Below are 15,497 nucleotides of genomic sequence, written 5' to 3' on the forward strand. Positions count from 1 at the left end.
CCACCCAAAATATCGTTGCGATCGGTTCGGCCGTTTTTTGCGGTACCTGGGAACAGACGGACAGACATTTGGTAAATTATAGTAAGATAAGTATTCATCCAACAAAGCATCCTCTTCTTCATCACACTTGATTGCACAGGTATGCATTGGATAGTGTACCAAAGTCTTTCCAGCAGGGTCAAGAATTTGAACTTGCAATCAAATGATTAGAATGCAGAAGCTCGGTCTGTTGACACAGCCCAGGGCCCGATTCCATGATATTTATTTAATAGTCTATTTACTTACTGCACATAGTTACTACGAGTTTGTACTATACTGTACAGAACGTCACCTAATTCATATGAAGGAATACCATGTTGCAGTCTTGGTTAAGACTCGTGTGATTCTGTGTTACCAGACAAGTTGATCGATGTTATCAACTGCAAAAGCTGAAAAGAGCATGTTCACCATTGTGGCAAATGAGGTGTGGCTGACATTTTGAGCATTGGCCTTTAGAGCAAAACATAAATAAAATAAAGAGAACAGCATGAAATGGAAGACTAAAGGCAACATCAACCCTGATCATTGATTTGGCAATGCATTAAAAAATCACCTCGAGAGGGAAGAGAGCCCTCTGACGGATCATTATTATTATTATAGATGGAACAGATGCGACTCGTCACATCAAAACTCCATGACGTGATTGATGTAAATGTTTTAGGAAGTCATTCGAATGCTGAGCAAGCGACGGTACAGTTCATTTGGCATCCGATAAATGAGCAGGAAAGAGCAGCTTCACACGAGGCTTTCATCACCGTGGTCAATGTACATGGTGTCGCAAGGCACAACAAATGAGTATCCTGGGACATCAAGGTCTGAAAACGGATTTTGTGCAGTGATGGCAACAGGAACATATCGTTCAGGTCCGATGCCATGGACGGTGAATGTGATTAAATGGCAATTAAGAGCTCGAAGAAAATATCCACAACATTTGAAAACCTGGATCCCACGAGGAACGTTGGATGTTTCCACCTCCAACCAAACAAATATTCTTAACAGATGTTTGAGTAAGAGTCCAGGTTGTAATTGGGGCATGTGGAAATCCTAGTACGAGGAGATAATAAAAGGCAGCACTAGACTTGTTAGGCCCTCTTAATAAGTCCTACTTTTGATACGGACAGTGAACAGACTTGAATCTGACTTAAGAATTCAACTTCCAAGTCTTCTTTCTTCAGTAAATAGCTCTCATTTGGAAGAACATCTAAATAGGAACAGAACATGTACCTACGATACATTTGAATCACAAAATCTGTGTATTTTAGTTCCAATCCAACTTTACATAAAATAATCATACAAATACAACTGCCCATCTGTTCCAAGTCTTCAATAAGCATGAAGAAGTGGAATTGAAACAAAGACTTGTCCTGAAATGTAGTAGGTACATCAAAATAGCACATGACACGCACACGCATGTATAAAACAGAAAGTCCATAAAGGAGAACTGATGAACATGGCAGACAGACATACAGTGCACTGTATTATTCTTGTTGTGCGTTACATTTTGTGTTTAACATTGGCTATCAAGACTGGCTCAGCCTGGCCAGACACAAGAATGTTCAGAGTGTGGGAATGGGGGAGGGTGGGTTTAAACATTCCTGCTTGTTAATCAGCTGAAGCACAGGAGTGGTGGGAGAGGGGGGGAAACTGCAGTGGAGAGCAAACATTCCGCTGGCCAAGCCAATCCAGCATGTTCAGTTAACACACTGGAGCTCCACTTTCAAAGCGATGCCATTATAATCGGCTATGAAGGCCCAAAGTGACCTTACCAGGACTAGTAACAGTTGTAACCGCTTAAGTTGGACTCGGTGGAAAAGCATGTTTTTATATTTATATTCCCTGCGTTCCCTGTCATGAAGAGCATTTGCATATGGAGATTTAAAAGATGAAAAATCACAGGTTGACTGAAAGGAGGAACCGGAAGACACGACACAGACCACACATGGATGAACCGTATGGATAGATACAGAAAGTAGGGCAGAAAGAGAAGGCCTCGTTTTATCGTGGCCACGTGTTTAGCATAACAAAATCAGCAAGAAAAGTATGGGAGCGCCGTCGAGAACAATCGGCACACACAAAAAAAGAAATTTCATATTGAGATATTACTATCTTTAATGGAACTCCATCGCCACAAAAGCCAGAGTTCTGCACTTTACTCGGATAATTTCCCAATCGCACTCCATATTCATGGTCTTCCAACCCTCACATTTCCTCTCAACCATTACACCATTCTTTGCCCCCGTAGAACCCAACCTTCCCTGCCTCCCCCCTCTGAGACTACCATTTATGCACTGTCCTATATTATACCTCCTAACCAGCAATTACATTGCATTAACTCTGAAGCCCAATTCATCTCTCTCATCATCAACTTTACAATTCAATCTCACTTCAGTGCAGTTCCATCTCCAGGTCTTGCACAACGCTGCACCTACCTTAAAGAAACCTGGCCGAGGATGACAAGAACCGTATTTTAAAGATACGGTTATTCATTCCGTTGGACAATAACAGAAGGCAACCTGAACCGCACTCGGTAGAGAGCATACCTCCACCTGGTGAACAGTTTACGTTTTGTATCCACTGATGGGCCAGATCTGGATTCGGACCTGAACCAAAATATAATCGGCTTGTTCTTGTCACCGAACGAACTCATCCACCAAGTTTAGTCATAACTCGTCCTAACTTTTTTAAATATCATGATATATATCGCTTTTCACCCGATCTGTCAATGGTGAAGAATCACTTATTAATTAAATAATTCTCATATTCAAATCCATATTCAGATCTTCACCAAAATCGAATAGATTCATCCTCGTCGCACACCCAACATCTCCACCAAGTTTCGTCCAAATCCGTCCATAACCTTGAGATATCCTGCTATATATAGTTTTTGGCCCTATCTCCCAATGGTGAAGAATCACTTCGTTTTTGCTACAATCGGCATATTCCTGGAATAAGACACGGCTTTGTGCAGCACAGTTGGCACAACCACTTAAGGAGGGTAAGCGCATCAATAAATGTAAACCTCCACTGCATTGAAAAGGAAAACAAACTTCTACCCGCGGTGTTGAGCGAGTCAAAGAAAACATCTTTCACACTTCATTTTTATATTTTATATTATGTGCTAAAAGTGCCAATTATAGCAATAACACTCCGAGATACTGCATTGCCAATTTTCAGTTCCAAGATAATTTGACTGTGTCGAAAGCGCACAAACAATTCCACTTCTTTATCCAAAAATCAACATATGGAAACTCAGGTAATTCCAGAACCTTGTACCCACCGTGCTGCACAGGTATGCTTTTTATTGGACTTTGCGCTCACAACACAAATGCACCTGCTCTGTAAGAAGAGAAGCAGAATTTATTGTGGTAATACTGATGTACATAGATTTACAAATGTGGTACAGTGGGACAGTGCGAAAGCGAGGTATCAAAACCGTGGCATTTTGGAAGCAGGGTATCGTGTGAGCAGGTAAGGGAGAGCGAGGTGAGCACATAATATACAGAATGTAATTTTGCATCAAATCCGGTGATAATTATGTCACTGCTACAACACGACCCCAGGAGTGTACATTGGTCACTCAGCCGGTCTCCAGTGAAATCATGTTTCCAAGAAAGGTAACAGCTTGCAAAGTAAACATCATACTTACAAGTAATAAGTTTGGCAAAATTAATGAGGAAGAGAAAAAAAAAGGGCTCGGCGATGTAACGTCTGGGAGATCGGTGTTTCTAACCCGACCCGATAACTTTTAAAATGGTGCGTGCTGCTTCCTTGCTTGACCCTCAGCATTTAAAATTAATAGAGCAAGGACAAACAACTAGAGGTTGGCAACCATTATGCAGGCTTGATGGGCACAATGGCATTCACCTTCATTTAAGTTCTTTGTAAAGGAGTTCCATTATTAAAGAAAGAAAGCCAGAGGGAGAGAGAGAGAGCGAACAAAAAATGTCTCCTAGAAGCTACAGCCTTGGACACATGTAGAACTTAATGGCATCATCAGAAGGCAAACATAAGCATAAAATCACAAACCTTTTGTCTAGGCCTGCACACTCCACATTGCAGGAGCCGTATTTGGTGCAAATGTTTGATTTGCATAACCCAACACATCATCATTTGATGTCATGTTCAATGGAAAGAGAACGACACAGAAGATGTCCTCATAATTCTACAATCTTAAAAAAAATTCTCCAAAAAAGAAATTACCAGAAACAACCCTTAGGGGGAAATGTTAAAGACAGCATTCTAAAAGGTTCAGTCTTCGACACGTGTTTCTGCTTTAATGGTGTCATCAGCAAGACAAAAGTAAGCTTTGAGATGCAAGGCTTTTGGCAAGACCTATATACTGTTCCGACTCCACATTGAATCAGGGGTATTTGGTGCAAATACTTGATTTGCATAACCCAACATGCCATCAGTGTTTCCAGATTAGGTTGAACAATCAATGAGAATAGAAGCGGACGGAGGAAATCCTCAGCCAAACTAGCTACCACGTATAAACCCAAATCCCAAGGGAAGTCTCTCCAAAATAACAACCCACAGGGGCAATGTATAGGGAAGAAGAGAGAGAGGGAGAGAAACAACAAGAGAGAGAGAGAGAGTGTGTGTGTGTGTGTGTGTGTGTGTGTGTGTGTGTGTGTGTGTGTGTGTGTGTGTGTGTGTGTGTGTGTGTGTGTCACAGGTTACTTCACACCATGAAATTGTACTCGGAAGAAGTGTGAAATTGTTGTGCGCATTTGCAAAAAGTCTATGAATATAAATTTTGGCCATCTGTTTTGGACTCGTGTTGTTAAAGCTATATTTCTGCTCAAAACAAATAAAACACAAAATAAGAAAATCACACACCAACATGAGATCAGCCAAGGGATACTGCACTATTAGGCCATCGCCTGTTGGCATACATAAAGTACCGTACTGACCATCTCAGACTCAATGTCCTCAATAGCAGGACCAAAGTCATATGTGACCAATGCAAAATGAACAAACAACCACCCTTAAAAATGAAAACCACTATAAAAATGGTTGTCAAAATACAAATCCTTTAACTGATGAGATAGAGATAGTACAGTGGAACGAAAGTAAAAAAAAAAAAAGGATGGTGAAGAAAGACTAAGAAAAAAAAGGAAACTAAAGCCAGAAAACTGACCAGACATTGTGTCATCAAATTGCACAAATCAGGTAAGAACTTTAAGTGAAATGATCAGCGATGCCGTCGAGTCCTGACAAGCCAAGAATGAGTCAAAGTCAAAAGGTCATGAGTAACAGTCTGAGCACCTAGAACATATAATGAACCATAAGTAAGGCATGCAAATATGACATTTAAAATTGTACTTTTTAATTTGTAACTCAGGATTCTTTTTCAACAATTCAAAACTGCATCAATTACAGAGCAACTTCACTGGGACCTGCCAAGTCAATCGGAGTTTGGATTGGCTGGGTCTATGAGTGCAAATTAGGGTTAGGGTTAAGCACGTTATAAAATACGCACGTTCAAGTGGATCATGTGACGTGATCTTGGAGGTCATGTGAAACTACAAGAGAAACACATTTGAAAAAAAACAACCCGGTCTGAAAAGGGGGGATGGATGTCATGCTCAATTGGCCATCCGATGGTTCCGATCCAACTTCACGTAAAATTCCCCAATCCCACTCCATTGACGAGTGAAATTAAAGTGCCATTGCAGCAAGTCATTTCACTTAGAACACAGCCCAAATTTTGCTTTCTGATTTTGCATCTTGCCACATGACAATTTCACAGTTGGTTAAATCTTTATTATTAGAAGGAAAGTGAAAAATCATCAGGGAAAAATTTTTTCCTTCAAAATTCCCTCCTACTTTTCCCTGATCATAAAATCATGCTTCTTTCAATCTGTGCCAATATGGACACAACATAATAATTAGAAATAATTTTATCAAAACTTTATCGAATCATCTCCTCCCACAATCTTGCCTAAGGTGTACACCACTCCATCACCTCTACCATTACCTGTTTAAGGAAAGATGTCCTTTCTTGGAGATTTATATTTCTCTTTGAGATCTATGTCCTACTCTTTCACTTTGCTTTCAGCATCTATGTGTAAGGATATTCCTCTTTCTCCCTCCTAAAGTATGTTACGTGAAATTCAATAAATCTTTATGTAAAGTGTGAAACTTAAACAATTTACTTAAACACGCTATTAAACGAATGGAACTATGACTTAGCAAAGAAAGTAGTGTTAATAGACATGTTTAAATGTCTTTAGGAGAGGTTATCCCAGTGTAAGTAGAAATATTTTATAAATGGAATTTTAAAATAATATTTGCACCAATCAAATACTTCGTCGTAGTCTTGAGTCAAAAGGTCCTTTGTCTAAGTTCATGAAGAAGTGTGTGTGTGTGTGTGTGTGTGTGTGTGTTTGTGTGTGTTTGTGTGTGTGAGAGAGAATGAGAGAGAGTGTCACAGAGGGAAACCTGAAGAATTCCTTCAGCTTATTGTGTACCTGATTCAGTGACCATGTGAAAGTAGAAAGAGTGAGAGACAGAAATAGTGAGGGAGAATGTATACGTGGGGAATAGCGAGAGAGAGGAAGGGAGAGCCGAAGAGTGTGAGAGAAGGGGAGAGAGGGAGTAGTTAGACAAATAGGTTGAGAAATACAGGGTTAGAAAGAGAGAAAATCTCCAAAGAGTTAACAATATCAACCCCTTGGAAGCAGTGTTCAAAGAAAGAGAGACCCTGGAGTAAAATATAGGCCTGGAAATTTCAGTTATATACACAGTTGTGAGACCTTATTCTGATGAGGTTCATTAGCGCTATTGGGAGTTACAGTCTATCGGTCAAGAAAATATGCTATTCTCTGAGTTTTCTCCCCTCCATTATCTCCACAAGGCCACTCGCCCCATGAATGGCTCTCTATACTCATCCAATCCACATCACCAAACCAATCTCAGGCTTTGGTGTTTTGTTCGACCATTAATTTGGTCATGGAAACATCAGGACGCAGAGATGCAACTCTGCATCAGTGATTGCAAGGTCAGTTACTTAAACTTGCAAAGCCCAAGTCTGTATTCTCATCGACAATGAGCTCTCTGAGAATTGAGGGGGGAGGGGAGTAATAGGTAGCTAATTACATATTTCTGAGAATTAACCCCACCCTGCTTAAAGATCAAAGTGCTACACAGTACGCATCATATTCTGATGAGGTCCATCCCTTGTCATCACATAGTCAAGTGCAGACTGGGTGTTCATAATGGTTTGAAAATCCCCAGGCAGACCCCTGACATTGCGATGATTAATACACTCTTGAAATATATCTCGGTGTAGTCCAGATGTTCATCACGAATCACAAGTCAAATGCTGGTGGGCAACACTTCTTAGAATTGAACGAAAGTCAGCCAGACAAATGAGCTTGGTAAGGAGACAGTCTCAAACTTTGTAGTAAACGCTGGGACTCTGTGGTGGTATCTCCTGAACAATATATACTGGGTGCCCATAGTCCCCACTAACTTTCTCATAGTGTGGGCAGTACCCTGCTCCAGGCCCATCTCCTGCTCGTAATGGAATGATTATGTCACTCGGCTCTGTTCCACCAGCCCCACCAGTCATGGTTTGATGCTTTGGACTAGAAACCAGAGCACCGAGTGGGTGATGATGAAGATGATGGTGATGCATAGACCCTGTGGTTGAGCCTGAACCAGGACCTGACCCAAGGCTGCCACCTCCACTACAAGACACTGGTGTCGTCCCTCCAGTCAAGCCTGGAAGTGGCGGAGCTGAAGCGTGTTTAGTCTTTCCCCGACGTCGACGGCATCGTAGAATTGCCAGCACCAAAAGAATCACAAAGACCATGAAGAGCACTGCGCCCGAAGCAACCCCGACAATGAGAGCCACTTGAGGGGCTAGTTGAGGTGTTGTCCGCGCACCATCTCCATCTACCGGTTTCTCATTGTCTGTTAGGGTCAAAGGACAACAACAAAGGTATAAATAATTGCACCCCATTTGAATTTTCAGACCCACTACTGCAACATTATTTGACCAAAAGATACATCCTCTCCTTATAAAGACCTGAGGCATGAGTGTTCAAAGTCCGGTGACGAGGTGGGATTGTGCCACGGGGAGACGTTCGAGGTGGGGTTGCCAAGTTAGGGTCATTTGGGTCTGCCATGTACACACAAAGGAGGACCGTGGGGTGTTATGATATTTACAGGGGAATTTTTAGTAACAATTTACTATTTGGCAAAACAATCGATCATAACGGAAATAAATGAGGTGATCATGCCTGAGAGTGCAACAAGCATATAAATAAATAGCTAAACACAAATGTGCAATGGTACAATAAATTAATGAGCAATTGCCACTTTTAGATGCAGTCCATTTAGCAAACAAAAATGGGCCCATAGGGCTTGGCAAAAATTAATATGGTAACTGATTAGAGAGACAAGAACAATAGGTAACAGGTTGTTATGCAATGACAAAGAGACAATGCCTCCTTACCTTGTCCAACCTTCATTACGAGCTTCATGCCGAGTGTCTGGCAAGCACCCCCCATGCGATTATCCAATCCCTCCAATGTACCAACTGATGTTGCTGATGGAGGATAGAGGGGATGGGTGAAGGAAGTACAGTAGTTATATTTCCGACATTAATAGGTACATAATTAATTACCATCTATTCAACACATCGATTCTTCAAGGTTAACCTGCACTTTTTGTTCCAGCCAATTTTTAAAGAAATGTGAAGTTCATCATGAAAGTTACCTTATTTATCCAATTATTCCTGACCATACACATACGTTTGTCCCATTGGTATGGTAACAACTTAATACGAGAAGCATATCAATATTTAGGATGGGAACTACTTTGATTTCTTTAACACTTCATGCCACCCATATGTTCCTTGAGAATTTTGAAGAGTTGGACATTAAATGATGACCATTTTGGATTATAAATGGGGTGGTAACCCCTCCCCATCCAAAAAACAAAAAAACAAACAAAAAAAACGAACATCCCTAACCCTAACCCTAACAATACAGAAGAGTGAGGTGACAGTTTTATTTACTTTATAAGATAAAATAGTTAAATACTAACAGTGAGGCGGTGTGGAACCAGGCCGATGTAACAAGGGAATGAAGAAAAGGAAAGGAAAAGAGGAGGGAAGGAATACAATAACCCTGCAGGGGAAGAGGGCTGGGTTAGGGAAGGTTAACGGGGCATACAACAGTGCCTGACATCAATGGTTGCCCGAGGACCCAGGGCAAGTGTAGGTCACTGCCAGGCAGGCACATCTCCTTCCAAATAATCCAAATGGGGCAAGTAAAGTTTTGCTGCAAAAAAAGTATGTGATGGTCTCTATTCCATTTTTCGATACCCCACATGATCCTCGGAAACCTCAGTTAACAAGTAATCGTGAGTGCGAATGGACCAATGGTATTGCAAGGTCCAATTCCTGTACGTTGGTTAGCTTGAAAAATTTGTTTCACGGGCTCTGAGATACGATTAATCTAGGTTCAACAAAATGAGTAATCCAATTTGTTCAACTAAGCACACAAAAGTTTTCTTTCGAGATTGATTGGTCAACTAAAACTAAAATTTGAGGATGAGGCTCAGATGTGCAAAATAAATGGAAGTTAAATGATAAAAAGGGAGGACATTTTTCCTAAAGGAATTACCCTGGATAGAGTATGAGCCAGGGAAAAAGAAGATGCACCAACATGTGCGTAAGCATGAAAGCATGCCCACACCACAGTAAGGGCTCCATTTAGATGTTTGTATGTGATGCAAGCAACTGTATTAAGGCAAGTTGTCACATTACCCTTTTTTTTTTTTTGGTATACTGAATCGAGGCTCGTGAAAGAGCTGTTCCTAGCAGGAGAAGATGGAGCACATGTGAAAAACGGAAAGGAATGTAACTTGTTGAGTCGTCAGCATATGAATGCATTTGGTTATTTATCGAAGAAAGAAGATCATTGATAAAGAGAATGGAGGCTATAGGAGACAGGACAGAATCCTGAGAGACATCGCTGTTGGTAGGGAAGATGGGAGGTTGAACCATCAACAATTATGGAGATAGAACGGCTGGAGAGAAGGCTCCATATGAGAGAGCAGTGTGAAAGAGGAAAGCTGAAACAGGGGAGATTGGAGATCAGACCCCCAGTAACTACATTAGAAGTCAAAAGCTTTCAACATATCTTGGCCGACAACAAACGATTCCCCAAAGTCTCTCAGAAAAGAAGACCAGCCATTCGTAATATCAGAAAGGATATTACCAGTAGATCTCACCTTACAAAAGCTGTTCTGATCAAAGAGAAGAGATTCAAGATGATTGGGGAAATGAGAATGCAAAGAATTTGGAAATAGTAGAAATCAGAGCAATCGGACGGTAGTTGGAAGGGTTTGAACAATCATGCTTCTTTAGAATAGGCTGTACGAATGCATGTTTCCAGGAAAGATGAAAAGTTTTGATTTTTAAACAGAAGTGAAATAAACAAGAAAGCGCGGGTGCAAGTTCTGAAGCACATTCCTTCAAGATACGAGGAAGAATGCCATCCAGTCAATACGCCTTGCTCGTGTCCAGAGAGAGAAGTACTTTTTGACTTTAAGAAAAGAGATTATAGCCATATAATGTAGGATTCGCAAGGAGTGCATCAGGGGGTGTTAGAAGGTTAGAGTCATCCAATGTGGAATCAGAGGAGAAAAGAGAACAGAAAAGAGTTGCTGCGTGAGAGACAGCGATAGCATCATTGTAACGGAAAAGTGAAGGAAAGGTAGAGCGACAGAAGTTGTTGGAGATACCTTTGGCTAATGACCAGAAATACCGATTAGTAAAAGAAGAGTAGAGGCTGCCACACTTCCTTTGGATCGTGGAATGCTTCACCTCACGAATAACATGATTTAAAGCGGAGATGAAGGCTGAATGTGAGTCAGAGGAAGACCTTTTCAGGTCCGATATTCCACGCTCCTTGCACGAATGGCCGCAGAGTAGGAAGGAATGGCTGAGCCAGGAATTAGAAGGAGCGATAGTCGTAAAAGAAAAAATGAATATAAGCCTCCATTCCTGCAACAATAACTTCAGCCACTGCAGAGACAGAGGCCTCACCCGAAGAGATCGGCAGTAATCTTCCCAAGGAATGTCAAAATTGAACTTCCATAAGCCAGTCCAGTCAGCACTATTAAAGTGCCAATACTGCCATTTAGAGAGAGAGAGAGAGAGAGGAGTTGGAGCATATTTGCTAATGATAGCATGTCAATTGTTACCTACGCCACCAAAGGTGGTTGGAGGTTGTTTTCACCCCTGTCTGTCTTTGTTTGTTTGTCCGTTTGTGAACAGAATATCTCAAAAAGTAGTGGACGGATTCGGACGAAATTTTGGCAGAGATGTAGCGTATGTGACAATTACGAAATAATTAGATTTTGGTGAAGATCTGGATTCGGATCCGGCTACTAGAATTTTTAAAAGTGATTCTTCACCATTGGGAGATAGGGCCAAAAACGATACATAGCAGGATATCTCAAAAGGTTGTGCACGGATTTGGACAAAACTTGGTGGAGAGGTTGGGTGTCTGGCAAGGACGATTCGATTCGATTTTGGTGAAGATATGAATATGGATTCGGATATAAGAATTATTTAATTTTTTTAAGTGACTTCATCATTGGGAGATAGGGCCAAAAACGATACATAGCAGGATATCTCAAAAAGTAGAGGACGGATTCGGACGAAACTTGGTGGACAGGTTATGTGTGTGACAAGGAAGAATCGATTCAATTTTGGTGAAGATCCGGATCCGGATCCAGCTAGTAGAATTTGGAAAGTGATTCTTCACCATTGAGTGATATGGCCAACCAGGCGGAGGTATGCTCTCTACTGAGTGATATGGCCAGCCAGGCGGAGGTATGCTCTCTACTGAGTGCCGTTCTAGTATTTATTGTGGATTGATTGTGAATAACGTTGTGCAAAGTAACACTGATCCTTCTTACTGTGTCAAAGAAGTTTGTAAAATTGCTTTTTACTAGGGCATGCCCGTACTATATATAAGCTAGGACGTGCCCGTACGTGGGTGCCCGTTCCTTGCCAAAAAAAAAAAAAAATTTGTGTAGGGGTGTGTGTGTGTAAACATCCTAGGGCGTGCCCGTACGTGGGTGCAAAAAAACATGCGTGCAAACAACAACAACAAAAAAAAACTTTGAAACCACGTGGCAGTAACGACCACAGAACCCCCCCCCCCCCCCTCTATTTACATGAATGGTTTGGTCCATTCACAACGACCACAGAACCCCCCCCCCCCTCTATTTACATGCAATGGTTTGGTCCATTCGCAACGCCAAAGCGAACGGCGAACGGCTAAATCGCCATAGCTCGGTAAGTACTTGTCCGATTAATTTCAAACCTTGAAAAGGCACATCCTCGGGTCCCCAGCAATATACCTGGCAAGTTTAAAGTATATCGGACCCGTGGTTGTCGAGAAACAGCGGTCACAGACAAACATACAAACACACATACACACATACACACATACACACATACACACAGAGATTAATGGAATTATAGATAGATTGAAGGAAATAAAAAAAAAACTGAGTTTTGACGCAAATGCGTCAATGGATATGCGTCTGCCCACATTAGATGTCAACCGACTTACTTTTTATTTCAATTAAAGGTTACATCAAAAATTGGAGCTCACATGAGAGAGTGTGAGAGAGAAAATAAAGATAAGTAGAAGAGACACAACATCAGATGTTTCTAACTCAAATTATGGTTCTGCAAAATGATTCTCAAAAGGCAAGTGACCATTGACCTTTGATTTGTTGAATCCAAAATGTGATCAGTTAATCTTTATATTGTAGTCTATTCTCGTGCCAAATTTGGTTGAAGTCTCTTCAGTGGTTCACAAGTTATCGTGGTAACAAAGATTTTTTAATTAAAACTCACATGTTTTAATTATACTTTTGAACTTATACTTTCTTATACGAATTATACTTATACTTTTAAACTTTAGAACGCAAAATCTAAGCAATATTCATCCTCACATTGCAGTCCATACTTGTGTCAACTTTGGTTGCAATCCCTTTTGTTGTTCTCAAGTTGTCGTAACAAAAACCGACAACGGGCGAACGCATGGACTGCAGGACGGACAATCCGAAAACATAATGCCTCGTCCTTCAGCTCAGGAGCGCAATTAAGTTGTGTTTACTTCTTTCTTTCTTTTTACAGGAGTGAAGCTCTTGGAAAGAGCAAGGTAGATCTGCCAGTGGTACAAACATCAAGGGAATTCATGATCAGGATAGGGCATAAAAGGAGGAGGTGCGGGATTGAGGCGGAGGCAGAGGAAATACTGAAACTATCAAATAGGATGATTGGGTTGGAAAGGTGAATGGATGTAACAGAGATCATGGGATGACAAAAATGGTGGTGCACTGTCAAAGTAGGGGGGCTGTGCACGAAGGAGGGGCCTGTCAAAGTAGGGGGGCTGTGCACGAAGGAGGGGCCTGTCAAAGTAGAAAAGAGAATAATCAGGGAGAGACAAAATAAATAGAAACATCCTGCAATAGAAACGTTTCTGTTAAACATACAGGGCCGAATTTACGAAAGGTGTTTAAGAGTTAGACGTGTGTATATTCAACAGAAGAGTGATTATCTAATGTATATTCGAAACCTAATCACAACAGTTTAAATAACAAATAAACTTCTACACATTGGCGGGGGAATGCTTAGGAGTGTGTTTAAGGCCTTGACGCAAGCAATGCACGGATTATACAGTAATTGGTAGTTTACATGAGATGGTAGCTCTGAGGGTCTTGAGTTTGAGCCCCGTCATGCTTTTGAATTAACATCAGGTGGATTGACTCAGCCTGTCATCCTTCCGAGGTCAGCAAAATGAGTACCAGCTTATTGGTAATGGGGACCTTTGCATCAGCGGCACGGCCGTGCTTCCAGAAAATGATGCAACCAGCAGCCACAGGCTGCACACAAACCACCACCATGGGACGGCGAACATGGATGTGTTAGGAGTGCTTGAATAGGAGTGCTAGCTCCAGAGGAGGCAAAAGAGGATAGGAATAGGCCAGTTCACCAATGTGCATTGAGCATCTTCGAGGATAGATGCAATCCTCTGGAGAAAGAAGTATGACAATATCAAATTTGTGTACCTTTACCTTCATCTTCATCAACCTCCGGAGTTCTCGGACATCCCTGGCAGAGGATTTTGGGTGCGATGGAAACAGGGCCGCCATCCGTTTTGAAATATCTTCCCATACAAGTTGCTTTTCACCCCTCAGCCCAATGGGCTAAGGGGTATTGTCGTCACGGGCGTCGTCCGGGCGGGCGGGCGGGCATCCGTCAACTTTTGGTTTCCGTCAATTTCGAGCAGAACGGCTTTCCGATTAAATCCATGTTGGCAGTGTGTGTTGGGATTGAGTAGAGGAAGGTGCCTTTAGAAAATGGTCATGCCTCGATTTTCAATATGGCTGCCATGGCAGCCATCTTGAAATTGGTTTATTTCAAGCAGAACGACTTTCCGATTAAATCAATTTTTACAGTGTGTGTTGGGGTTGAGTAGAGGAAGGTTCATGGGCGTGCTGCGATTTTCAATATGGCCACCATGGCAGCCACCTTGAAATTGGTTTCCATCAATTTCAAGCAGAACGGCTTGTCCGATTAAATCCATTTTTGCAGTGTGTGTTGGGGCTGAGTAGAGGAAGGTTCCTTTCAAAAATGGGTGCGCTGCGATTTTCAATATGGCCACCATGGCAGCCATCTTGAAATTAGTTTCCATCAATTTCAAGCAGAACGGCTTGTCCGATTAAATCCATTTTTGCAGTGTGTGTTGGGGCTGAGTCGAGGAAGGTTCCTTTCAAAAATGGGCGTGCTGCGATTTTCAATATGGCCGCCACGGTAGCCATCTTGAAATTGGTTTCCATCAATTTCGAGCAGAACGGCTTGTCCGATTAAATCCATGTAGGCAGTGTGTGTTGGAATTGAGTAGAGGAAGGTGCCTTTAGAAAATGGTCACACCGCGATTTTCAATATGGCCGCCATGGCAACCATCTTGAAATTGGTTTCTGTCAATTTCAAGCAGGACGGCTTTCCGATTAAATCAATTTTTGCAGTGTGTGTTGGGGTTGAGTAGAGGAAGGTTCATGGGCGTGCTGCGATTTTCAATATGGCCACCATGGCAGCCATCTTGAAATTGGTTTCCATCAATTTCAAGCAGAACGGCTTGTCCGATGAAATCCATTTTTGCAGTGTGTTTTGGGGTTGAGTAGAAGAAGGTTCCTTTCAAAAATTGGCGCGCTGCGATTTTCAATATGGCCGTCACGGTAGCCATCTTGAAATTGGTTTCCGTCAATTTCGAGCAAAACGGCTTGTCCGATTAAATCCATGTTGGCAGTGTGTGTTGGGGTTGAGGAGAGGAAGGTTCATGGGCGCGAAATGGGATAATGGGTTCATGGGTGAAAATTTCATTACTTGCAGTTCCTACTCGGTATACAACTTC

At 41.8% G+C, this 15,497-nt stretch overlaps 1 protein-coding gene across 1 annotated transcript; it reads right to left on the bottom strand.

Moving 5' to 3' along the window:
* Nucleotides 1-3,376: 3,376 nt before the first annotated feature.
* On the bottom strand, nt 3,377-13,051 carry LOC137431368 (ephrin-B2a). Its single transcript, XM_078769044.1, has 4 exons — nt 13,033-13,051; nt 8,504-8,596; nt 8,075-8,167; nt 3,377-7,959 (listed from the first exon to the last, which is right to left on the bottom strand). Exons 2-4 carry the CDS (start codon nt 8,556-8,558, stop codon nt 7,436-7,438), a joined length of 672 nt encoding a protein of 223 aa, XP_078625170.1. The 5' UTR covers nt 8,559-8,596; nt 13,033-13,051; the 3' UTR covers nt 3,377-7,435.
* Between the last annotated feature and the right edge of the window lie 2,446 nt (nt 13,052-15,497).

The sequence above is a fragment of the Myxine glutinosa genome, unplaced genomic scaffold (assembly GCF_964187855.1).
Source record: "Myxine glutinosa unplaced genomic scaffold, kmMyxGlut1.1 SCAFFOLD_1009, whole genome shotgun sequence".
Classification (NCBI taxonomy): Eukaryota; Metazoa; Chordata; class Myxini; order Myxiniformes; family Myxinidae; genus Myxine; species Myxine glutinosa.